General features: G+C 41.2%; 1 protein-coding gene across 1 annotated transcript; it reads left to right on the forward strand.

Moving 5' to 3' along the window:
- The first annotated feature begins 2,752 nt into the window (after positions 1-2,752).
- On the forward strand, positions 2,753-27,541 carry GXYLT2 (glucoside xylosyltransferase 2). Its single transcript, XM_087744982.1, has 7 exons — positions 2,753-2,967; positions 10,599-10,788; positions 10,987-11,118; positions 17,650-17,901; positions 18,913-19,036; positions 22,252-22,424; positions 23,169-27,541. Exons 1-7 carry the CDS (start codon positions 2,753-2,755, stop codon positions 23,349-23,351), a joined length of 1,269 nt encoding a protein of 422 aa, XP_087601108.1. The 3' UTR covers positions 23,352-27,541.
- The last annotated feature ends 9 nt before the right edge of the window (positions 27,542-27,550 follow it).

Raw genomic sequence — 27,550 nt, forward strand, 5'->3', positions numbered from 1 at the left:
AGTGCGTGGCACATTTTTTCTTTCTATGCCTGATCTGTAGAGGGCGTATGTCTGTTACAGCCCTGTTCCCGGGAACCTGGCTCTTTTAACAGTCATTTATGCTCGCATTGAGTTGCTTGAATCTTTGGCTGCTGTGAAAAATAGCACCTCTTACACAACCTTTGAAATTGTAATTAAAAAAAAACATTGACTAAGAAGGCTTCATTTTTAAGTTTTTCTCAAAATGTAACTATGCTTTACATTAGTTCCTTACAGAGCTACGTAAAAAATCCTATAGTACAGGCCTTTGAATGATTTGCCTCTCATTATATATGAAGATGCCGTCATACTGTGTCTGCAATACAAAACGTGCCTAACACACTTAGTATTAATAAACTTGTTCAAGTCTAAAATACGTGAAGTTTTACTTAAGCTGGCTCTCACTATTGTTTTAGATCTAAGCCATCAGTTTGACTGAATATCTCAGTAGCCACTGCTACATATCAAGACCACACATCGTGGCCAGTGCGTTGCTTTGCTGCCAAAGTTGAACACTTCGGAGAGTGCAGTGGGTTCAGCAGCACTGATGTGAAGCTGTGCAATGTAATTCTGTTTCAGTCCAGCAGCGGAACTGATTTCGAGCGTGCACGCTGGTGGCACGGAAGAGTCGGTATTTGCACAACTTGATTTGAAAGAAAAGGGTGCAAGTAGGCAGGTGAGTGGTGCACTACCACGTGTCACAGAAACAAGGGGAAAAGTCTCTAAAAATCCCTGAGAATGTTTTTCAGATTTCATAATGTTTACCTTGGTGTTTTTATACAGACATTGCTAATGCACCTCCTATATATGAAAGAGAATTTATCAATAGTATAAAATCACACATTTGTACAGGTTGAGGATATCAGGGGGTTGCTACTGGTACTCATTTTTTTTATTAAGTATAAAGTTTGGTAGGGTTTTATTGTAGTACGTATATTCTCAGAAAAGAGCATATGTTTATGCATTGTGGTTTTTCTGTAGTTTCTCATTTAGTATTGCTATTTTCTCTTAGCATGAAGTAATTTATATTTTTACATCTGCTCAGAATCTGAGTTGGATGAAATTCTGAAACGGTAATCGTTCATTGCGTTTGCATTGATACTAAGGTAAAGAACATTTTGGGATACCATTACCAAAGGCTTGTTGTGACAGCAGTATAAAATGGCCAGGCTGCATAGTTTCACTGCTAAGTGAATGCCATTTAAGTAGCGAAGGACCAATTCTTGGAAAATTTATCCTAAAAGTAAACCTGACTTTACAGAGTAGGGCTGTGCAGCAGGAGGCTCCCCCTTTTGCACAAGATGCATCATTTACAAGATGCTGATCCCTTACCTTGGCAAGGTCCTGACCTGGAAATACAAGAGACCGTGTCCTCGCAGCCTGCGTAGTTACCTCTCTGAAGCGTAATGCTTCCCCGCAGGCAGCACCGTGACTTCAGTGGTGGTCTCCACCTTACAGTTGTGGCACAGAGCATTTATTTTAAAACTAACAGATCCAATAGCCCTACGGAGAGCACACCTCCACAGAGGTGAGAGCCGTGATGAGAGCCGTGCTGGGCATCAGCCCCGCAGCCCCTTTCCAGCGTAGTTCAGCAGCGTGTGGTCATGGCCCTGCATGGCAAGGTCCTGGAGCTGAAACCGGCCACGCTCACTTCGCTCGAGTTCAGCTCGCGTTCCCCTCCGGTGCCAACGCCCCGAGGGACGCATGAGGCTCCCCTTTTCCCCTTTTCCTGCTCCCCGTTCCAAGGCTGGTGTCTCCATTTTTTGCACAGCTTATACTCCAGCTCCATGGGGCAGCAAGTATACTTGTATTTCTGTCGTACTCTACATTTAAAGGTGATAAATTGGGTTACAAACCTAAGTAGGATTTATTTCTGTGAAATTCACAGTGTTGTGATCTCTGCTGATGTTGCACCGAAGACCAGCTAAGTAGCTTGATCAGTCACACGAGGACAAGTTCAAAGCCACCCGAAAGTAAGTGAGTGCTTATATTCCTTCACTGTTCTACAAGTATCGCAGTTTATCCCAGTACAACCTGCCTTCACAGCAGGTGGGATGAGAGTAGCGTGTCAGCAGGTGATAGACTGGGGCTGCAAGGTGGAGGGAAACTGGGCGCCAGTTTGCCCGTTAGCACAGACAGATGAAACGTGCCTCAGAGACCAATTTCCTCTCTCTCCTTCTTGTCCTGCTCATCTTTCTGTGCACACTCACGCTCTTCTGGTACCGCACACCTGCCCACGCAGGGATCCTTGCGGGGTGTGGAAATCCAAGGTACCTTCCAGTCACGCAGCCTGCCGGCGGCTGGGGTCCCGCAGCGCTGCCTCGCCTTTCTGCCTGTGGGGAGGACACGCTGCTTGATGGCTGCGCTATGGAGGAAGATGATTTCGACAAAGCCTCCGCCATCCCGTTACCTCCGCGAACCCTCTCCCAGAGGTTCTGTGGCGATCGGGCGAGTGCCGCGGAGAGCAGCGCGCCCCGTCGCGCTGCCGGGCCGGCCGCCCCCGGGCCGCGGCGGCTGCGGGCTGGCCCCCGCGCGGGGGCCGGGGCGGCTAGTCCAGAGAGTACGGTAGGGCGCGCCCCGCCCCCGCCGCCGGGAGCCGGGCCGGGGCTCGGCGGCCACGTCCCACGTCCCCGCACCGCGCCGCGCCGCGCCGGGCCGGGCCGCGGGCGATGTGGGCGGCGGGCGGGCCGAGGGGCGAGCGGGCGGCGCGCCCCGCGCCCTGACCTCCCGCGCCATGCGGCTCTCCTGCAAGGTGGCGGCGGCCCTGCTGTGCCTGGGCAGCCTGCTGCTGCTCTATCTGCTGGCGGGCAGCTCCGCCGCGCCCCCGCGCCCGCCGCCCGCGCCCTCCGCGCCCGCCCGCCCCGCCGCCCCGCTCGCCCGCCGGCAGCCGCGGCTCAGCCGGAGCCCGCCGCGGAGGAGCCCCGCCGGGGGCAGACTCGCCAGCGCCAGGTAACGGCGGCGGCTCCGCCTGCGGGCTCCCGGACGGCGCCGGGACGCGGGAGCTCGCCCGGCCCACGCGTGACCGGCCGGCGCCCCCCGCGCGACCGCCCCCCCCCCCCCCCCGGTCCCTGCCCGCGGCGGGGAGCCCGCCAGGCCCCTTCCCCCCAGCTCCGACCCGCCCGCTGTCAGGCGTGCTCAGCCCCACGCGTGCCCGCGCCCCCCGACCCGTGGGTCCCCTCTGCTGTGGGCCATCCCTGGCGTCTCTCCGCCGCCCGCTCCTTCGGGCACTTCCCTTTCCCAGACCGTTTTTCCCTGGCCCCTGCGGGTGAGTGGCGATTAGGAGCCCTCCTGCCAACTGCTCCGGCTGTAGAAGCATGAACTGTTTCCCGTGTGTTTTCACTTGGAGCGTGGTTGCCGGAGATGCCGCGAAAGTGCGTGGAGGTGTTCCCTCCGCCTCTGGTCCCTGCGTCCGAGCGGGGCGATGCCTCCTCCGTGGGTCTGTGCGAGGGCGGCCTCCGAAATAGCTGCTTTTCCATTAGTTTTGGCCTTGTTTTGAAAGCTGACGTGGGGAATGTGGTACTCGCTGGCTGGAGTCCGTGAGGAGCTGCTGTCAGTCTCGGGAGCTACACTGGGGCGAATTTTTCATTAGTGCTACAGGGAAAAGAGAAGGCGGCTGGCTATTTCTGCGTGGTACCGCCAAGTTCCAAACTTCGAGGCACCAGCGGATTTTAAGCTGTTGAGCTTTTTGTTTTGAATGCTTTTTATATGTAAATTCATTTAGCAGAACTTTAAAAAAGAGTTGGAAGTCATGGTGTGTTGTGTCCCCTCTTGCACCACCTTTACAGGCAGAATATTTTTTAAAAAAACTGTAATTACTTCAGAAAAAGATACGGGCAGCATGCTTTCGGTGGGTGGAGGACTGCTTCCCCCTTCGCATTCCAACTACATTATGGTCAGTGTGACCTCATATATCTAATTAACTTGGTATGTCTTTGTGTCTTTGATTCATGATTTCACAGAGATGTTCTGAATGAAAGACTATTCCTGTTTTTTGAGCTCTTATTCCTTAACTTATTAAAGCAGTTGGGTTCTTACAAGCATTGTTACCCTACTGAATGCAGGAGATGTTTACTGTGGCTGAGAATGGATCATGGATGGAATTCAAATGCATGTATTAAAGCAGGATTATTTCCACTAGCAACTGTACCTCCTGAAGTCATTTTTCTTTAAGGCATATCTCTGCGATTATCATGGAAATCAAGAACACTGAAGGAAGGAGCCCAGAAAGTATGAAACTGCTAGAAAGTGTAAACAACTGTTACATTTTAATGAGCTTTTCAGTGAGCATCTTCATGTTCCAAAATTTGACATTATCTAACTTTTCTATTATTTATTGACTTTGCAAGTACTTTTTATGAGGTCTGCAACACAACAACAAAAAAAGAGAGGAATGCTGTATTTAAACCATGCCTTTCCTTCAAATTTTTGTGTGTTTGTGGGGTTTGGTTGTTGTTTTTTTTTTCCCCTCACATCTGCTGGCAGGGCATGATCCTGCACCATGATTGGCACCAGCAGGAGTCTGTGTAACTGAGAAGCACAATTCTGTGGGTCCAGTTCTGCCCCTTGCTGAAAGATTCTGTATTGTGTTAGTTACTACTAAAATAAATTTTATTTAAGTGAGGGTATCCATAAAAAAGAGGGTTGGGGGGGGGGTGTGACATGACGTGGTCCAAGTCGAGGAGATGCTTGCCTTCTTGCAAAGGCAGAAATACCCACCAACGGGTGCCATTCTGGAACGAATCACATCCATTCTCGCATGGTGAAGACATCAGGTGTGGGATCTGCTTGGCTTAAAAAGCCTGGTCCAAAGTGCACTGAAAGCAGTGTGAGGTTGTTTCCAGGGGGCTTGAATTTGGAGTGGAAAAAACAGACAATGATTTAACTAGTTATTCATTTCAGGAGTCAGTATCCCCATTGATTTAATAGGCTTTGCTTATGCATGTGCTTATAGTGAAGCACATCCAATGTAACATGCTGAATTGGGGTTGTTACTGCCTATTCATTCCTATAATATAAATAGTTATTATTTTAGTTTCTCCTTATGAGCAAAGGAAGATTTTTTTTTTTTTTATTTGATGTGAGAGATCACATATGATCTAACTGATTCCTTCAGGGTAATAAAAAATCTGATTATGACTGTGTAAGACCTTGTGATCTGATCATGGTGTATGTGTTTATATGTAGACTGCATGATTGATTCAAATAACCTTAGTGAAGTTTTGTCTATGTGAATGTAAAAAGTTGTTTTAAGTAGTTTTGCCAAGTTGATTTGTGTAGTTTCGTCAGAAGAATGCAAAGTTTTGGCCTGAACTCAGAAATAATCAAAGGCGTTATCTAGGATGTGCATTCGCTTTGTAAGAGTCAGTCACGTTGCAGGCAAGGTGAATTGTAGTTTAACTGGGATTTTGTAATAATACCGCTTTCTGTAGTCACATGATGATAATAATAGAATACATTAGTTTTTAAGTTTTAAGAAGCGCAGGTTTCTTCTAATTAAAGTAGTTATATGTGGTAAAAGCTTAACTTAGTCACATATCATTAGCTGGCTGGTACCTAGCAAATGTTAGTAAATAGATTCATGTGTCCTGCTTTGGTCATGAGATAATTTTGGCAAATTTAGATGAGCATTGCATTTAAGTTTCTGGTTAGCTTTGAAAACTGATTTTTTATGGTGGTTTTACTGATCCTTCCTCTTGGAAGTAGCAAGTCCTATGCCTTCAGTAGGATTTTTTTCATATGAAGAATTATTAGTATGTGCCAAACCAATGTGTGCGGAGTATCAAAAAGCAAAAGGGTTCTTTTACACTTGAAGGGCAGATGTGACCACACTTTCTATTAAACCAGCGTGGCAAGGCTTGGGAAGTGAACCTTTGCCAGCACATTTAGTTCCCTGGAAGTAACTTTTCCAAAGCAAAACATCTCTTATATGGCAACCTGTCAAGATACTTTTTCTTTCTTTGCAGCCTGTGTGCACGCACGTGCAAGTTTGGCTGGAGTTTGATAGCCTCCAATAACATGCTGAAGGCCCAAATACCTCATCCTTGTCTAACAAAGAACCCACTTGATAAAAGAAGAAGATATAAACATCCATTCTGGTTTTGAGTGTTTTTCTTCCCTTTCTCTGAGCGGGGGAAAGAGGTTGAAGCTTCAACAATTTTTTGATTGTTAGCAGCTACAGTCAGTTTCGTGCAACTGCACTGAAGTGAGAAAACTTTACTTAAACACATTTAGAGCCTTTCTAATTTATATTTTAAAGTGTGCGAGAGAATGTGTTTCATATAATGGAGCCACTGTTGGGACATTGACTCAGTGTTGACTGTCAGGAAAGGAGCCTATTTAGTGAATCACCAGTTTTGATACATTGCCTAAATCTAACCTTGTTTATGCTGCAAGAGTAAATGAGATCATAATATGAAGGAGGTTTCAAAAACTAACAACTATATTGCATTTTGTAAGAATCTGCATGTATTATCTTTCTCTCAGGAATAAATTTGAAGGCTTGAATAGATTAGCAGGCTCTGTAATGAGATGGGAATTCATTATTTTGAATGGATCTGGATTGATTTAGACAGGTTTTGGGTTAATTATGTTTGAGACACTTTGGCTGTGACTAATAAGAAAATTGCATGTAATCTAAACTTTAAGACCTAGAAATGTACACTATTGTGCTTGAGCACTCAGGCTTCTTCTGCTATGTCAATACCCATGCCTGTCAGAAAAAAATGTATGCAGTAAATAAAATACTATTGGGCAACTGGATGGGAGTTGGTCTGTATGGTCAGAAGGCCTTTGCTATAAACATTTTATAGTGCTACATCTTACAAAGTCTTTCTTCAGCTGTTTCATAGGGATGTATTTTGCAAGTATTCTGTGATGCTTTCTGTAGTGCTTAATCTTAGGCAACAGTGCTTAATTTTAAAGCCATATAATAGAACAGCAGGTAAGGGAGAGCAGGAAGCAATTTTCTCTGAACAGATGGGTAAAATAGGGAACAGAGCAGAGTTTGACATGTTACGTAAGTTAGATTCATAATATATTGACAAGCTACACTTATGTAGTGAAATTAGAAGGATATCAAGACAAGAAAGACCTTGTGTACAGTTTATTTGTTCTTGTCAAACATTAAACTTTAAGGCCCAGGTCACGGTATTGTTTTAGATGCATTTAAACATTTAATTTAAGTCATAAAATCCACTTACAGACTCTATCCATAACCAATAAGTTGGACTATAAATGAATGAATGTGCATATGAATGTTAGGAAGAATTGGCTAATAATAATAATTGTAGTACTTTGTGGATCTATGTGCTTTTTAATGTGCTTGGAAGTCTCCTGAGGTAGGTAACTTAAAACTGTAACAGCTGTTCCCATTTTACAGGTAGGACAACTAAAGCATAAAGAATTAATGACTCGCCCAAAGCTTTGCAGGGGCTGACTTACTGAAATAGAGCCAAAAACGGAGCTCACGTACCCTTCAACCAGTACCTGAGTACTTTTCTATGTCAAAAGTCTGTTAATGTCTTAGGCTGATAACCTAGCACTATAGTCTTTCTGGCTTGCCAGCTGTTTTTTATTCTATGTAACAAATTTTATCCTTTGTACAATTTACCACAGTACTAACATACTCCATCATTTAAAACAAAGTATGCGTCTTTCATCTGTTCCATTTGTTGTATTGTCTAGTAACATCTGAGCAGGTAGTGTTTCGGAAAACTCTTAGCTTCCCAGTATGTTTGCATCAACCACTGGTAACTACACGATAAACAAACATCTGGAATTAGAGGAGATAGACTGTATTGAATCAGGATTCAGTGTGTACCTTATATGAAACCTCAGCTTAAAGAAGGCCTTCCATTAAGCAGTAAGAAGGCTGTTTGAACGAGAAGGCTCCTGGTGCCCAGCCCGACCTACCCCTGGTAGAAAAGAAGTGGCTGCTCCACTGGTATGAGCTAAGTTCTAACCTCCAGTTTCTCTCTTGACAGCACGTGGTGGAGGCCCTCTTATTTTCCAGAGGGGATCCAGATAAACCCGCATAGCCATTTATTCTCTGTAGAGCAGAAGCATCCTAGATGCTGTTGGTCAAACTGGAACCGTTCTGGTTTGAAGACTCTGGCCATGTCCTGCAGATCTTTAAGATGAATATCCTTGCATCCAGATGTTATTTCTGCCCGTCCCTTCCCTCCCTTCCTGCACTGTATGTACGTGCATGTATAAACAGAGGAGGGGAGTTGTTCTTTGCTGTAATCTGCTCCTGTAATCTGCTCGTTTGCCTTCCTAACAGTTCCTTTACACCTGCCTGTTTTCAGACTTTTGGATAATCATAGTAATTTTGTAAAGGCTAAGCTAAAATTGCTGTTAAATGCATCCTGCTATGGCACTCTTGTATCTCCCTTTCCACCTCATCTTTCTTCCCTCGGTCCTCTTGGTTTCCGTATGTACTTACAAAAAAGATGGAAAATGTTGTGTCTCAACATTCTTCTGTACCTCGTTGCTGCTCTCCTCACTAACTGTTGCCCTCAGTGTCCTGGACTGCTACTGAGGTCATTCAAATACTACCTTGTGCTCCTTTTCTCGGGGATTTTTATTCCTACTTAGGCCATTGCAGGCTCCTGAACCCCTTCAGCCCAGGCCTTCAAGACTCGCAATTACTCATCTCCAAGGCTCAGCTTTCTCCTCCACTCTCTGGGGCTGGGAGGGTGTCTGTGTTGGCAGGCGGGATGTCTCTTGTCATCCATAGCTCCCATGGGCTTACAGGGCATTCTGCTTTCATCCAGGGTTGCTTCTGCTGAGTCTCTTCATTGCAAGTGCTTGTCTACATATACTGGATTTTTCACTACAAAATAGCTGCATAATGGAGAGTTCACTGTGGCTAAAATTTGCAAAGAAAAGGTGTAGGGTTTTGAAATGATGCCGTAAAAGCTTAGAGTTTAGTCCCTCTCCCAGTGAATTCCATTGCCACAAGCTATATCAAAGCAGTTCTCATCCTGCATATGGCTTGATTTAGAGACGCAATTAAGAGGAAGCATTAAAGAGATAGGGAGAAGGGGGGAAAAGGGGAACTGTGTGAGCAGCTAATTATTCACTTCAATAATTCAGTGGTTTTTACACTAATAGGTTGGAAAGTAAATACCACTTCACATAGATGTAGTATTCCATTATTTATACACTGATGAAATTGGGCTTTAATTAAGACTAAAGCCTAAGACTTTAAACCCTTAATGAAACATGTTGCTTTGTATAGTCAGTAAAGTACCATTGGCTGGTATTCCTTAACACAGAAGTGGATTACTCTGTAGTATAGAGTGCTGCTGTTAATACAGAGCAGTATTTTAATGTCTGGAAAAAGATAATGACAGCTTTATTATCTGTCATTTTTCTCTTTATTTAGAACTTTTGTTTCTAGTATTAACTTTAGTGATTAATTGTATGTATGTAATTGTGTGTGCTAAGAAGAGGCAGGGATTGATGTTCTCTGTTCAGTGATACGTCAAGAACTGGTAGTGATCTATGATTAGCCTTTTGAACTCTCCTATAATGATTATGATGCTTGTAATCTAGTTGCTTTGTCAGCACACATCCATCTAACGGAGTATAAATACGATCCGTGTTGGAATGTGAATAGAATACGGTAGAAGCATTCCTGGAGGATGTGATTTTACCTCCATACTGATGGGGGGTGGGGCACACAAATCCAAAAGGCCATATTTTCAAAATGTCTTCAAGTCCCCGAAAGAACCCTGATTTTTCTGGCTAGCAAGTAGCTTCAATGTGCCTTTTACATGCCGATTCCCCTATAGTCTGGCTAAAACTTATTTAAAGCTCGCACAGATGGGTGCTAAGTGAAAAACCCATAGTTTGGCCCTTGACTGCTTGTGGAATATAGTCTGATTCATCTGGGACATGTGAATATGTTTGTTTTTAAAAATCTCTGTTTTAGCAAAATCTCAGGGATTCCGTCGGGTGAAATGGAGAGCAGTCCTTTGAAACTATGCCAGTACCTTCAGGCCAGGATTAAGGCATGCATTTTTAACAACAAAATTAATTAACTGTTAGAATAATTTACATATGGATGGAGTGGATTTTTTTAAAGTATGGATGTCTTCTTCCAGTCTAGCCAAAAGTAATGGGCCTGGTAATGAAGTTACTGGATGTAGTTCTGTAATCTGCATTGTGTTAAAAAGTTGGCTGGGTAGTAATAAGTCCATTCTGGCTTCATAACCTCTAAGCAGGAAAAAAAAAGCTATCATTTGCACAGAGCAAGTTGTCTCGTTTCAGGTGCTATTGAATTAATTTCATCTGTGTATGTAGTGCAGTGATTTATGCAAATCCAGAAATGTAGAAATAACAAGGAAATTTCTGAAAATAGTGTATTTCTTTGTGTTGTAATTTTAACACTCTTGATTTGTACCATTGACAAAATTGGCATGACACTTGCATGTTTTGTGGGTATCTAATCAGAAAAAAACCCTCCTGCTCCTCTACATAATGAAGGGGAAGAAAAAAACCCTGATATCTATTAATGCGGAATTCTCTTCGTGTTTACTTCGGTATTTTTGATATGCCTATTTATGATTTTTCAGGAAGCCTGGAGAACAGAAACATTCAAAAGAGCCTTCATCTTCGCAATGCATGCATCTGGCAGTTGTGGCATGTGGGGACCGGCTGGAAGAGACGCTAATCATGCTGAAATCAGCAGTTCTCTTTAGCAACAGGAGGCTCTGTTTTCACATTTTTGCTGAGGATTCCCTTAAGCCTGAATTTGAGAAGAAGGTGAGTTTCTTTGTCATTTTGTAAATAAATAATTTAATTATAAGCTGCAAATCTCTGAGCAAAATTACATTGAAATCAACAAGTAGCAACTAAGCACTTTTTTACTGTGCGCAGTTTATAAATTCCTTATGGATGCATTTTTTTTTTTTTTAAGCTATATAACGTGTAGTGTCTAATTCCTCCCCCCATGTCTTTCAGTTAAAGGAATGGCCTTCCTCATATACAAAGAAGTTTGAATACAACATTTACCCAATAACCTTCTCAGTAGGAAATGCTCAGGAATGGAAAAAGTTATTCAAACCATGTGCTGCCCAGCGCCTTTTTCTTCCGGTAAGGCACCTGGATTTCTGAGTAGGTCGCTTCAGGAAACGGTTAATTCCACAGAAAGGAAGCTTTGCTGGTGTAATATTAAAACCATTTTCAGGCTGAAACATCTGTTTAAAGATATTTTAATCTGTGCTTTAGCCACTTAAAAAAACAAAACAGAAATCCAGCCTTGCTGTTTCTCCCGCTAACAAAGAATGTGTGTTTCTTATTTGTTTCTGGTTCCATTAGCCTCTCAGACTCTTAAGACTCAGTGCGAGAGCTCTTTCAGGGGAGATGCTTTCAGCGTAGATGCTTCATGCCTTCCATAAATAACATTCTTTTCAGCGTGCAGTCATCATATCCTCTTTTCCCACTATCTCCCTTTCCATATGTTAGCCCTTAGACTGATGCTTTCATCAATCCCTTTTCCTTGAGTTTTATTTCTTTTTCCAAGACTGTCAGATTTGCCCGTAAGGTAATAATTCCAGTGTGCTCAAAGTCAGAGTTCATGCAAGAGCCCTGTGTATCCTGGGATCTTCAGGTTCACTGAAAATTTGTATTCTTTACTGTATAATACAGTGTCATAAACTTGGAAAATATTTAAGGATGCTGGAGAGAAAGAAGGTGTTGATAACAATTTTGCATATGCAGAAATAGCAGAAATTGAAACAACTTTTGCATAAAGCAATTTCTGTGGAATTGAGAACATATCAAAAAAATCTTGTACATTGCTATTGACTGGGGTGACTCCAATAAAGTGACACGCTATTCACATGATCCAGATTTCTTCATTGCTGTCTTATGAGAAATGGGGGGACAAAGAAATCTTTACTTTCTCAGATGGAAACAATCAGGAGACAGCTGCACGTCCAGATACGTAGACTGAATACATATGTGAGAAAATATGTGCTGTCAGCAGTTCTGTTTATCTGCCATTTAGGGGTAGACTATCAAATGCACAAAGGCCAGAATGAGCTGAAAGTAACTCCAACTTCAGCAGGGATCCTCTGTTCCCTGAGTAAATATTTATATCACCTGGAAAATAATCCCTAAGCGTTAGCTTGTTCAATCCAGATTGTTTGTAAGGATGTACTCAAATGAGGTTGTTTTCACTGGGTAAACACAATTCTTTGTTCTTCCTATTTCTGTGGTATTTTTTGTCATTTTGGTAGGCTCTCATCACGGAAATGGTTTCCCTTTTATTTGTCTGATTTATCTGATGACAGAAAAGGGTTATGTATTCATGCTGATTCCTTTAGGCTGGGCAGTGCTTTTTTGGTTCCTTTTTTGTCACTCACATGTTGCCAAAGTTCTCCAGTAACTTCTTGTAAGGAATATTAGACTGTTGCATGTTATCTTAGCAAAACTAGGAGGCAGCCTGTACTGTAAATGTTTGTTTCTCTTGGGGCAATTGCAAAATGTTGTGTGTGGTCAGGCTGAGGTTTACGGCTTTGAATAGGAAGGGTTGTCCAAGAGTAGTTGCAGCTGACACTAAGTTGATATGGATATAGTAAAGAAAACAAGTTGTAGTAATAGCTGAGGTGGCAAGTGTCCAGTTGGACTTTTGGTACTCAAGTTTGCAGGCTGGCAGAACCTTAGGCTGTTCCTGGGTAATTTCAGCCACCGTTATTTTTATCGGTGCTTGATAACTAGGTTCTGCTGTCCCCTTTGAATGAGACAGCACTTCAGAAATTCAGTCTGCACACAGCAGGAGCAGAGGGTTTCTAGTGTTATTGTTTAGAGAACTATTTTGACTTGTATTTTAAATAAATACCAGCAGGATGTCAGTATGCTTTTTTTCTTATCCTTCCCTGTCCTAAGCATTTTCTCCTGCAGCGGCATAAAATGTGACTGGATTTAGGGGGGACTCCAGGAGAGCAGTAGCTGAGTTTATCAGCGGTTTAGCCCTCAGTTGTGCCAATTGTCTTGCTCCTGATAATGCTAAGCCCGAGTGGAATGTGAGTCTTTGATTCACAAGTGCCTCTCCTGCCAAAGAAATCTTTTTCCTGCAGCACCAGCAGGCATGTGAAAGTGGACAGGAGGATAGGAGGAATGTGTTCAGGGAAAATTGTGTCAGAATCTTTCAATGGTTTTACTCACTGATAAAACCAGAGCTATGGGATGTGATCCTGCAGCTTGTAGTAATGAACTGTTTTGTTCTGGGTTGATCTACACATTCCCAACTTGTTGAATCTGCTCGGGTTACTGAAATATTAAAGAAGACAGCATCCTACATTTCGTAGAGGCATTCTGTGCCATCTGATCATATGTTTGCTGCTTACATACAGGGAGAGTAGATTGAGCCTCCATGTAACCCCACAAGTCTAAACCTCTCGCTGCAGTCTACTACAATAACCCCATCGAGGGGATTTGCAAAGGCAGAATAAGGAAGATGTGGATCTTAACATAAGCACAAAATGAAACTTGAAAAATAAACTAGGAGGGTAATGCTCTCAGCAATCACTTGAAACTGTTTTGTAATACTAACATGGATGTTAAGACACCAGGTGAAAAACTGTCTTCTGGTCTCACGAATGTAGCATACCACAGAGCTGGCTCACAGCTGTCTCTATATTGCTGAAGTGATTTTGGGATTATTTTAGTTCTAATAGTAACTAACATTTAGAACTCTTCTCAAAACACTTAATCTACTTAGGAGCTTTTAAGGTAGATTAGCAATATCCCTGTATTATAGGTGTCCTCTTGAGTACGCTGAAGTATCCAACCCAGTGGATCAGTGGCAGCACTGGGAATAGATGCCAGCACCTTTATCTAGACAAAAGTCTCCGTCTCTGTTGTAATTTGAGTTAATTCCTTACTACGATTAAGTTTAGTAACTTAACTTCGTGGTACGGCTACATTAGCATCAAAATTTGTGATTTGTCCCTAATTTTGGATAAAGCTCTGATAAATTGCCATGCTAGCCATTGCAAACCATTAGGTAGCACAGCTTCACAATACACCAATATGTGTTTACACAGGAGTGTGTTATTACTTGCCAACCTTGCTAACACAGGGAGAATCTATGGAGACAGAAGTTGTGAAATCAAATTACAGATAATTGAGTATTTAAGTGAAGTGTCAGGCTAAATATAGCAAGTTCTGTGCCGAACTTTTTGACAGATTTACTAAGAATGCTCTATATAGCTGCAAGAAAATCACACTTCTTTTAAGCTGTAAGCGCCTGTAGAGTGAGGAAGAAGACAAGCACAGTCACGCCATATTCCTGACCATTCGTCTCAAAAATCACAGTCTGTCAGGTATGTCTACATGGTTTGTGCTAGCAAGCATGAACTCAGACTACCAGATACAGTCTTGGATTGCTTATGCTCCAGGTCAGATGCATGTCATTTTTAACCCGCGGTCGCGTCCCTCTGGTTAGCCCTCCTGGCAGGCTCGGCGCGCTGCCAGCCCCAGCCATGCAGCGCCTGGTTCAGCTGGAGCAAGGTCTCTGGTACCACAGGCTTGCCTTGTGGTACTCAACTGCTGTTGACATTGAAAATCAGCAGAGTCAAAAATTCATTGTCTCCTCCTGTATGCTTTTGAATAAGTAAAAGCTAAATATTATTTTAAAGGGCTGTGTAAAGCCTAAAATATTTTTTTGAAAACTCTTATTTAGTTTGGGAACAGAGCTACCTGAAAGGAGTGAGACATTGGGAATGCCGGAGTTATTTATATGAAGTTTATCCCCAGTGTAACTCCAGTGAAATCCCGGGAGCTATGCAAGAAACTCTTACAGCCACAATTTCTGAAATTACATTCCTCTACCTGAGGTGAAGTTACATGCACAGCCAGAAGGGGATGTGATCAATTCAAAATGTCATGTGTAGGTTTTAAATAAGTCTTAACGCTTCACATATGAAAGAGAAAAGTGTGAAGGGCTTAAAGGAAGTAGCACAGCTTTTCTTTTAGCCTGTTGGGTGTCACTGCAGGGCAAGGGAAGGAGAGGGAAGAATCTTCTGACAAACCAGAAAGGAGAGCATGTGAATCCTGAGTGGAGGAATACAAGATGGAAAGCATGGGGTCAAATGCTGGTAGGCACCCACTTCACAAAGAACTGGAATACCTGCTTGAATCCATTTATATATAGGAAAATTATTACAGTCCATTGACTTCCACAGACTTAAATTTATGTGTATATTTAAGGTTGCTGAAAGAACAGTTTTCTGCGGGAAGAAGCAATGCTCTGGCTGTCACTTGTGCTTGGGAGGAGTGTCTATATGCACCTATTAAACTTAACCCGCTGCTGGAAAATGCCTGAACTTGTCTCTCCACCAGGGCACCCTTAGCAAAAATCTTCCGTGGTATACAGTGTGCTGCGGATCCCTCAGGCAGAATCTAATAGCTTCTGCTCTCTTTGTATTCATGGGTTATTTCCTGCCTCAGACTAAATTTTAGGGTGATTGGTTTTTTTTAATATATTTTGATTTTATGTGACTTCATATAGTAGGTGCCTATGAATTAGGGCTTCTAGGTGCTGCAGAATAATATACAATATCCAGGATATCCTTAAGCTGAAAAAACCTTTCTTCTTTTCTACTGTCTGTCTGCTATTGATTTATTCTTAAAGTAGCTGTCTTTTTTTTACTTGTTTTTTTTTTCAGTACTGGACTCCAGGATACTTAACTTTTGCAAGTATTTACCTCTGAGCTCTTAGTGTGTTATTGAACTATTTGTGTCACTCATTTATTGATACTTCCACATTCTGTTTTGTATTTTTTGTGGAAAAATGGTGTATTGCTATAACCTTCCATCCAGCAGAGTGATCTGGATTGTGTTGGACTTGTTTACTTGGAGTTTCTTGTAAGCATAACTTTTGTTTAAAATGCAGAGACACTTGCCTTCTCCTGCTTGTCCTGCTATGTAGGAAGAACATGTAGTTATCATGTCAGAAATACATGTCAGGAATTTGTTAAACTTGGCTAAATGTCAGTCTGAATCTGAAAGTGTTCAGTCAGGTGAAAAATCTCATTTACGTCCGTACTCACGGATTTGGTGTCTTAGTGGATGCCTGTTGAGCATGCTTAAAGGTAATTTTTTCCCCCCACTTATTCAATATCTTAATGTTGTTCACTCTATTTCACAGGTCATCTTCAGTCACAATACATTTCAATTTATGTAAAATTCAATTTCTTTAGTAGAATTTATTGTTACCTGCATAAATAGGAGAGTTTGTCATCAGTATCATTGCGATTGGATGAGAGAGTGATCGTTCTGTTCCACAGCATGGTGAAAATCAATAGCCTTTTGGATTTGCTTTTCAAAGGAAGAAAGAGAGAGGAATAGGGCTTTTGGCTGAGACCAAAGTAAGAAAATTTCAGTCCTTCAGGAATTTTTGGGCAGTTTTAGCGAATAATGAAGAAGAGCAACAAAAATGCAGTTGGTCAATTTTAGCTGATGGTATTTATTACTTAACAAACAACCTTACAAATAGCTGGTGCAAACATCAAGGGAGTTTTCTTGGACTGTTGAAGCACTATATAATTTGCCTTATTAAAATTAATGAATGAGCAGGTCGGGATTTGGATAGCCACAAGGGGGAACATTGTCAACAAGAATAGATTAAATATCCTGGATCTAATTTACAGTTTGTACCCTTCTGACTTGACTAACTTTACTGTGGTTATTCCTGATATGGAGTCTGATAACAGAGATCAGAATCTGACCTGATGAGTTTTAATATGACATTTCTATTTACCAAGCAAATTTTGTTCTTCAGGAGGATGCATATACCTTTTTGTGATTTATAGGGTTTTCTTAATTAATGTGAAACATTTGTATATATTAATACCGAATATAAGTCTCCTAGGAGCACAAGGTTGTAATAGGAAAAACAGTCATTAGAAAGGCATGAGGAAACATGATACCAAATGGAGATGACGAGTTTTCTGTTACACTAGCGTACCCTTTCTGTCTGTGGAGGAAGTTGTATGTTACATCAAGGTATGTGCTAGCCAATCCAACTGCGGGATCAGGATCCAAATTAGCTTTTGTGACTGCTGGTGAAAGCGTCTTTCATACACACACAGAGCAGCAGATTCATAAGATACTATATAGTATATAATTTTCAGTAGCAGTCCTTTCACAATCTTTGCTACACCGTGTGCAAAAATTACATGTTTTTTACAAATGGTTAATTTCTTTTGTACAACAATACCACTTACAGATCTTTAAAAGAACTAACAAAGCTATGTAAACATATATTCTTCGTGTTTTATTTCTGAACTGATACTAAATAGGCCTTGCAGGCGTTTTTTGTTTCATATGCAGGTATTACTTGTTTCATATGAAGGTTAGAATCCAACTTCTGTGGTCTGGTAGCTGTTTGGCTGTGCAGTTAAAAAAAAACCCAAACCAAACCAACCAAACAAAAACCAGCAAGCCAATACCTGATAACTGTTGTTCCTGTGTGTAATTACATTTAGCTGATAAATCAATAACCTCTTTCAAATTATCGTTTTAAAATAAAAGTACCTTTTGCCAGTAATCTTCCTTTTTGTTGTCTATTTGGTTTCTTTTTCTTCTCTTCCTCTCCGTGCTGTGCAAACACAAAAGGTCATTTTAAAGGATGTGGATTCTCTCCTTTATGTGGACACTGATGTTCTCTTCCTGAGGCCCATCGATGACATCTGGCACATCCTGAAAGAGTTCAACTCAACACAGCTAGCTGCTATGGCCCCAGAACATGAAATACCAAAGATTGGCTGGTATAGTCGATTTGCGCGTCACCCTTATTATGGGACAACTGGAGTCAATTCTGGAGTGATGCTAATGAATTTAACACGGATACGCAACACTCAGTTCAAGGTGAGAAGAAATACAGCTGTTGCAGAAACTAAGGATTGATGTATTTTTCCCGTCTTGTAAAACTTAATATAAAATTACATAAAGTTTGTAATATAAAGAATCTGAAAAATATAGAATATATATAACTGGATACTAAAAGCAATTATAGTGAAAATGATCATTAAAACAAGTGAAACTTCCTCAAGAGGCTGGAGCACTGAGAACTTGCAGATGAAGCAGTCTGTTAGTGGTAGTAAAAATGGCTTCTTCAACATTTCCTTTTCCATTGAAAGATACATGAAAGAATAAACTCAAGGATCTTCAGTGCAGTCACTGTATTGTTTTTAAAATGGGGAAGCTTGATGTAAATATCCAGAGAAATTGGTAATTTTTTGCATCTGCTGTAAATAGACTTTTGTATCCTGCTACAGATCAAGTGACTCCATGAATTGATATAAATGAGAAGGGAACATTTTCAGTGACACCTGACATCTCCCCTCTTTTGCGAAAGGCCTAACTTGGAAAATCTCTGTTTGCTTCATTGAGCACGTATTCTCTAATCTCTTTAAGTGGTCTTGTTCCTCAGTCAAGGCCTGGGGTTTCCTATGCCGTGACAGGAACAGCTTGAGTGAAAAAAGCCCTTGCTTTTAATATCATAATTCCCAGGGAAGATAATTTTTTGTCTGCATTTTTCCTCGCTTTTATACCTCAGTTTTCACCTTGTCCCTGCATTTTTGCATTTTTCCACTTTTTCTCCCTCCTGTTGCTCAGAATAGGAAGGTTGTGAATAGCAGGAGCTGACATCAAAGGCAGACCCAGGAGACCTTGCTTTCCTGTTTAGATAAACAGCACAGTCAGCTCTGCTGTTCCAGCCCTATCCAGGTCTAACATTTCTTGTCAGTCCTTCATTTTTCACCTAGGTATCTGACATGGCTTAGCAGAATTACAAATATGTGGGTGCCACACTCTGAGTGATAAACCACATCGCTGTTCACGGTATTAACCCATTGCTTCTGTTTTTCTGCCTTGCAGAACAGCATGATACCGAGTGGTTTGACTTGGGAGGAAATGTTATATCCATTATACCAAAAGTACAAAAATTATATTACATGGGGAGACCAGGATTTACTAAATATAATTTTTTACTTTAACCCAGGTAAGTAATGATTCTTGGAGTCATGATTATCTGTGTTAAGAAAATTTCTTGAACTTGAAAAATGAAAAAAAAAGCGCTATTTGTTATTTATAATATGCATAATGTACTCTGGCATGAAGTTAATGTGTAAGTGCACCTAGGATTTACAACCTATGAAAATACTTCTGAAAGTGGTGCAGGTAGTGGGGCTCAGACTTGGTTCCGCTGAATATGTAAATCTGTTTTCTGGAGGTTCTGAGAAAATAAGGAAGTATAACATTAATGATCAAATGCAGGAATGAAGTTCAAGTTGCATGTGTGCTTAAGAGTGTCACTGGACCAGAGCCTAGCTGAAAAAGTGTTTTTGTTTCATATGTTTATCTCAATGTGAAACTGCCAAACTTTCTCCAAAGCTATGCTCTATTTTTCTGAAATTCAGCTGAATTCTGATATTTATGCAAATGAGTAACAAAGCTAATATAATAAGAAAAGGGACACAGCCATTGAAGTATCTCCTCTGAAACTGTTGCCCTCCCTACTTTCGCTCCTTCACTGAAAGTTACTTTTTGAGAAAGACGCTTCCAGCCTCTCAGCTATATGATCCAGGCACCAGGACGGTGTCGTCTATATTCTACTGTTCAGAATTGTGCATTTTCTACTCTTCTGTATTCTGCGGGCTCTGGGACTATGACGAGCTGTGGAGGCCTTCAAGTCTCTCGAAACCTTGTTTTCAGAGAACAGATGGCATGACCCACCTGTCCTAGTGCGGACCAGCCTGACCAATATATATGCACTTGTCAGCCCAGCAAAATGTCATATCTGATTCCTGCCTGTCACTCTTGCACAACGCCTCTATAAACAACTTGTAACCTTTTTGGTTTGTCCTTCATTTCCTCTTGAATTGGAGTCATATTCTCATGAGTGTGTATTTCCACGGAACTGGCAAGTTTTGGCATCTTTATTTTAAAAGGATGTGACTTCTTCCACAAGTGCTGAGGCAGTTTCTGGAAATTCAGCCCTTTGTAAGTGTTTTGCACTGATCACACAGAATTAACTTCAGGCACTTCCAAAAACAGTAACATCTGAGAAATGCAAGGATTTCAAAACTGTAGCAGAGTACGTGCTTCCCAAAGAAGCCGAGAACCTTATTTCATGCTTCTGAATATGCCGAGTACCCATTCTTATTTGCTTTTCCTTGTTTCCTGTGTGACCTTGTATTCCCTCAAGTGATCATAAGAACAGAGTAAGTTTGGATTTATCTTTATTTATTCTGTTCCCTGTTCTTTTTCTCTAAGGAGTCATAGGGTAGGTAATTGGATATACCGAAATCCAGGCAAATAAAAGGAGAGAGCAAAAGCAAAGCAATAAGCTAACATCTGTTTACTGCAGACAGATGTCAAACATCAGTGTCTCTGGTACACCATGTATTACCCTCAATTGTAGGGAAAAAATCAAGTGGAAGAAATCTTCATTATGAAATCATAAATTAATTTCCAAAAAGAAATTAATGTTATGGGAATAGGATCTACTGGAGGAAGAAAAAGATGAAGCTGGATTAGTTGTGAAGTCAAACTCAAGCTGCTAATTTAAGCATGGAGGAAAAAAACAGAGATTGCAAAAATAGGTTAATTTTGTGATGAGAGCATTCTGTATTAAATCCACATGTTGAGACTCTGTTCTGCACCATAGTCTGTCTTTTCCTTGTAACTGGTAAATAATTTTTTATGAACTACATAACATCAGACTGCACAAGAAAAGAAAACAAAGAACTGGATATGATTAAAACAGAAAACTAGACCTTCCTGAGGTTTTAAACTGCTGGATTGTTGAGGCTGGCCTGGGGAGGAATCAGTGAAGACTGCTGCAGGTGGGTTTTTATAGATGCAGTGCATTGGCTTAAAAATACACAGAACTGTGTTACCTGGGGCCTGAAGAGATGCACCCTTTTCCCCATCTCTGAAGGCTGTTCTGGTGATTAACGGATCTGAAGGCTCGCAGAGCAGCTAGAGCTTGACTTCAGCCGTGACAGCAAAAAATGCACAAAAGCATCACGGTGAGGAGAAGATCAAGAATACTCAAGTGACATGTACGAAAGCTAATAAGCACCTGATGACATCCTCTCCCCATAGTGACCTGCTGATGAGCTGTACTTGCAAACATCTGTTCAGGGTTACCGAAAGGATCCCCCTTAACTGTAACAGGGCTTGGATCAGGCATTCCAGCTCTTCCTGCCCTTTCAGCAACACTGGGGAGCAATTCTGAATGTGTGATAGGTCAGACTGAATGGAAACCACTTACAATCTACCCTTTCTGGAGAAGTCTCCTGCTAGAGAGGCCTTCAGGGAAGAAATGTTTCAGAAACTTTTTCTCCTACGTCTTCAAGAAACACACAGGACCAGCTGCAGACTTCCTGGGAAGCTAAGAAAGACCGAGTGGAGAATTTAGTCTTCAGTGCTTCTGACGTGAGCTGCTGGCATAGTGCAATGATTTATTGTACTCCATTTCTGAAGCAAAAAGGTCACAGGGACTGGCGTGATTTATTGTAAGCATATTGCAAATACTGTGAGTGCATAGAGAAAGTTTAAAAAAAAAAAAGTGAGAGAAAGGAGGTTACAACCCCTTTTGAGAAATTAGGCTCATCTTTAAATAACCTGAAATTAATGGATGACAACTCTTAGGACTGTGCGTAAAATACACTACCTTTTATACCCTGCTGTATCTCAGTATAACAAATTGTCATAGCCTCAGTGAAGGCTTCAGCAGCAAACATTGGATATACTTTGCAAGCTTTCCCATGCTGTCTCCAGAAGGATTCAGGATTTTGCATAACCCGCAATGCTGTGTGTGCTTCCCTAATAATTTCTGTAACTCCGGAAACTTCTTACTAGGGCAGGGGCCCCTGGATAGTGCCACCTGGTGCATATACTCTCTGGGTTTATTCTGTCACTTTTAGCTTTGTAAAATGCTCTCTTGGTTTATGTTTGCACCCAGTCTTTGTGTTGCCTTCTCTTTCTGTTAGCTCAGGTCTAACAGTGCTGAGATACGTATAGTCATCCCCTGAGGAAAGGAAGCTTCTATGTCTAGCTGCTGCTTGGGATATTTGCAAAAGAAGTAACTGAATTTTTTTCTGATCATCAGTCGCAGCTTTTTTACAGAAGCATGGTTTAATTTATTGTAACTCTTGTTTGATGTGTCTTTTGTTTTTTCCTCCCATCTCCCCTGACCGACATTGGCAGAGTGTCTCTATGTGTTTCCATGTCAGTGGAACTACCGGCCCGATCACTGTATGTACGGAAGCAACTGTAAAGGTGCAGAAGAAGAAGGTGTCTCTATTCTGCATGGAAACAGAGGTGTCTACCATGATGACAAACAGCCTACATTCAAGGCACTCTATGAAGTCATACGTGATGTAAGTTGTCTATCTCGATAGAGGCAGTCCTTTTATTTCAATGTAGATTACTGCTTTAACTGGGTCACTCAGACTGCTCTTCCAGCAGATCAGGCTGAGCATAGTTGTGCTTTGTGTACACCCATCAGACAAAATAACAAGGTTGCTTTGGCCTCTCCTGTCTTACTGCATGCGTATATTTGAGATGATTTAAATGATTCTCCTTCATATTATAGTAAACTTCTAATCAAAAAGGCTGATAAATTGGTTTTGTATAATACTGGAGGTGGAAAAAAGTGTTTGAAGGGAGTTCTTCCTGCTGGTACTGCAGCTCTGGTCCATAAATACCCAATGAAAGCTTGTCCTCCCTGAGCACCTAGCGCCTCTGGGCACACGGAAGGCAGAAGTTTGCATGCAGACACAGGTCCGTATTTCCACTCCGAATGTTGAATGTGTACAACTCCACTCTCTAAAATATATGTTTCCTTACAGTATCCCTAGGTTGGTAAACCTCCTTTAAATACAGACTCCAGAAATACAGTTTCTGGGAAGTTGGCTATTTCAGGTAATATGCCCAGACAAACTTTTCTGAGAGCGAGCACTCTCAAGCAGACCAGTGGTTGAAGTTGATAGGCTTTGATGGCACTCTGGGAAGGTGAGGGACAAGTCATTGCCTACCCGTATAAGGTTTTCTCTTACAGAAACTTCTAAAATGTCATTTTTTAACTAGTGAAAACTAATAATTCTTTTTTTTCTTTTCTTTAGTTTCCATTTGAGGACAATCTCTTCCAGTCTTTGTACTACCCTCTGCAGTCTAAGTTTCTGGATACAGTGCACACTTTATGTGGGAGAATTCCACAAGTATTTTTGAAGCAAATTGAGAAAACTATGAAGAAGGTGTATGAAAATCGTGTCATTGTCTATTTGGGGGCCAACCACAGATACTAAATGTAGCTATATTTTTATGCAGAGTTTTTCATTCTTGCATCCTCCTCTCATGAAGCATATAAATGAAGAGTATGACCGCTTTTACTGAAACTCAGACTTAAAATATTTTCCTTATCCAATTTCCTAATAGCCCCTGAAATTACAAAACCAGAAGAAATCCTAGAAGTCTACCTAAACTGTCCTTTCTTAGGCCTTTTGTTCTCTTCCTACATTTCTCTTGGTTGCAACAGGGAGAGTTGATGATTCTTACTTTTATTTGATGAGTTCAGTTTGGTTATTTGTTTAAGAACAGCTGTATTCACTGTAACTTTTTTGAGGTTGTGCAAAAGCTTGTACTGAATTTAGGCTTAACAAAGAAGTTACGGTATCAGCTATGTAGCATATAGGGAATATAACTCTTGAAATGATAGGGCAAATATTCTTGACTGTAATGAGAATGCTGAATTACAGAAAAGATCACTCTTGTGATAGGATGAGTTAAAATTTACTGTAGTAAAGGGAAAGTATTTGCTTAAAATGGCACTTCTGTCTGAAGGTACGTTACCTGCTATTCTTCACATGTAGGACCTAAGATTTCCCGTACTTAAAAAGATTAGGGGAGTAGAAGTGCCTATTTACTTTGTATTTTACAGCACTTTTTGTCTAGTGGTTGTCGTTTTTCCTCTCTGCTCTTCAGTAGTTTTGTGAGGGCTTCTCATGAAGGAATTAGAAGGAAAATAATTACAGCATAAATAGGAAAACAGTGTACAAGACATGGGAGGGGGATGCAGTGGAAGCTGTGGCACCTGGCCAGCTAATGGAGAACAGAAAGAGAATCCTTTCTGGTGTGGAGTACAGTCATGTTCTTCCCTTCCAGTCTCTTAAGTTTTAAGAATGTATTCCCTAACTTGGTAATACTAATTACCTTAGACACAGTCCAAGAATATTGTGAATGAAGAGTACAAAACAGGTACTATTGATCTGTTTTCCTCTTTAATTAATCCTCTTTAATTGCTATTTACTGCACAGTAACAACGGTATGCCATCGAGAACCGTTCTTCCATCCCTGTGTTGGGAGACTGAGAATGCTGCCCCTGACCCCCGCCTTTTCTGCTTCACCAGAAACCTGGGGCATAGACATGTATTTCTGCCTGGTACTTTCGTTCCTGGAAGTAGAGTGTTTTATGCTAGGATCATAATGAATAGCCTCAAAGTGAAAGAGGACACAAGATGGCTTTGATGTTCATTTAAAATACTTCATTTAGTTTAGATTTCGAAAGTATGATGATCATGTTAGGATATGCACAGACAAGAGCTTATTAAAACTCGCAATAGCTGAAAGGTGCTTGGGTCAAGTCACTGGGGAATTGGAAAGCGAGGACACTCTTAAAGAGCAGTGATACAAGAGCAGACTCCCAGAGGGCATTTTCTAAGTGTAAGCCCTGAGGGGTGTGTGTAGGTGAGTGCTTGAAGAAAATGGCAGAGAAAATTATGTTACTTTTCAAGTCTGTTCAGCAAATTAGCCATTACTTGGAACTACTCGCTCCTATATCTAATAGGCAAAGTAGGAGAGGGGTGAGGAGTGTGAGATAACATGAAGCTTTTCTCTGATGAAAGGAAAACTGATACAGATTGTCTATCTTGTACATGTAACATACATTTATTAGAGATAAATATTTGGGGTGTGTGGATGAGGGAAAGGATATGTTTCCTAAGTTAAAAAGTAGGATTTCTGAAAAATTGCAGTTTTGGGGGTTTCTACCCTATTCAGTAAGGGCTGATGCACAGTTTCATAAGAAAACAGTCTCCAGAAGAAAGTCCTTTCAACTTGCACATTCCTTGTATGGCAGCTCACGAGAGGAGGGAAAATACAGACCTTGCTGGCATCTCAGGCTGCCAGATAAACAGGCTGTGCACAGGATGAAGTGCCAACAAACTTTTTCCGAACACTAGAGTGTGAAAATGTCTGTGACACATCCGTGAGCATGCTGTGTGACTGACACAACATGGCCAACAGCATCACTACAGAGTCATCTGAGTACAGGAGGTGTTAAGATACAGGCTTGGACTAAGGGGCGTGCAGTCTTGGTCCTAGCAATTTCACTGCCGGTCTGTGCTAGTCCTCATAGGCATGACAGACAAACAGAAACGTCTGTTGTTTGCGCCTCTGTGTGCTGCAAATTCTGATCAACAGTTTGTGCGTGTTTCTGGCGTCTTTGCCACATAAGTGTAAATTGACATGCAAAGGACAGAGGCAGCTCTGCATCTGTTTTGATTGAAAGCCTGGAATTTCATAGTGGGACCCAGAAAGGCATTTAAACTTAAGTGTAAACATTACTGTCTCTCGCAACTTGCCTTAGTATTTTTTATTTTAACTGAAGTTTTAGTTGCCACTTAAAAAGAACAGTACGTTTCTAGCTAGAGAGGAAAGTTTGAAAATGTAACCCAAGTGAACCTTGAAGACTTCCAGAACCAGAAGGCAATGAAAGGAAAAATTCAGCATGCTGTTTTAAAAAGTTTAAGATAATGTAAGCCGAACATACAAGGGGTAAACCTTTTCGGCTAGCAGTACTGAGAACTTGTAAAAAATACTAGTTGCTTTTTGATCTTTGTTTTCAAGTATCAGGGTAAAGCTGACTGTAGGTCAAACGAGGACAGATGAGACGCACGCTGGGCACTCTGAATTCCTCATTTCTATGGTATCTACAAGGCACAGAAAGTTGCAGAGCAAAAGTTTTGTTGCCCAGACAGTTGCAACTCTGGTGCTAAGGCTCTGAAGTTCAGGAGGGTGTGATTGTGCAAGCTATGATTCAGCAGAACCCTGCAACTATGGGCACATTAAAATGAAGGAATGGAATTCATTACAAAACAAAGGCATTCTTGCATATAAAATGATTAGAGATTAAAACAGTGCTTTTTATGTTTACAGGAGGTGCTACATTAGGTTTAGAAAGAACTGTGTTATGTTCTCAACAGCTATTAAAATATATTAAGTATATGCTTTAACATGAAGACTTTTGTTAATGTAATATCAACTTGCAGGAAGAATGGGGGAGGTTCCCCCTTGCTGTGCTTTTTCTGAGGAAAAAAAGCTATAATTTGAGCTCTCCAAAGTGTTTTAAAACAATTAGGTAACTTTGATTTTTTTGTTGTTAGAATTATTAATTTATATTTTATTACAACTTCCAAAACCATGTTATATTTTGGTTTTAACAGTAGTTGATTCTAATATTAATCTTATTTAGAAACGAGTTTTCATTCATTTCGTATTTCATACTTGTGGTTAATTATCCTTCATTTATTTTAATAACGGGATGTGTAAATACTTACATAGACTTTATATCGTCATTTCCCCTTCCTCTCATGTACTTTAGTTATTTTCAATGGTATAATGTAACCAAAACACCTTTGCTAATGTAACACCTTGAGCAGTGTCATCATAACACAGGGGGAAAACCAAAATAGTTTTCTTTAAATGAACGGAAACTCCAGCACACGGAACGTACTGATAACAAAGGAGAAGAATGCCCTGTCACACTGAGAAGGAGACAGCAGGGTACGGCCCAGAGAACTGGGCCCGGGTTATTGGAGCATAAGCCCTAACCCAGCAAATGTTTGATACTCTGAATTTTGCCTGTGTAGTCAGTAGGCTTCTATGCAATGCATAAAGTTAAGCATGTAACCAAGTCCTTGCTGTATCAGCGTCAAATATTCAGGTTTTAAATTTGCTATGTTATACTTGAACTTGCTGAAGATAGATAAATAGGGGCTTTATGTTAAGAGCTGCTGAGCACCTCCTTTTAGCCCAAAGCCACTGAAGATAAGCGTCAGGCTACCAGTGCGCATTCTACAACAACGAACTGCCAGAGAGGGAAGCATTTGGTTGCATCATTTATATAATGTGAGAGTTTTTCTAGGCTATTTGCCCGCATATTACAAAGCGGGCTTAGATAGATAGCTTCGCTATCGTTTCACTTACAGGTGGAAACTGGAAACTGCTCTCTGTGTGTTTGTGTGTGTGTGTGTGTGCGCGCGTACACAACAGGAGCGTGCGTGTAAGGAATTCTGTACCTTTTCGCTATGACTTAATTGCTTGTGTATTTTTATTTGACAAGTGCACCAATTGTTTATAGCTCCCAAGGAGGCCTAGCAGTGCATTTCTGTGTTAAGATCCTTTGGCTTACACTACAAATAAATGAAGTTTTAAGCAAGCTCTGCAT

This window comes from Nipponia nippon, unplaced genomic scaffold (genome assembly GCF_047370975.1).
Source record: "Nipponia nippon isolate SJK-2023a ecotype South Korea unplaced genomic scaffold, ASM4737097v1 scaffold_9, whole genome shotgun sequence".
In the NCBI taxonomy this organism is placed as follows: Eukaryota; Metazoa; Chordata; class Aves; order Pelecaniformes; family Threskiornithidae; genus Nipponia; species Nipponia nippon.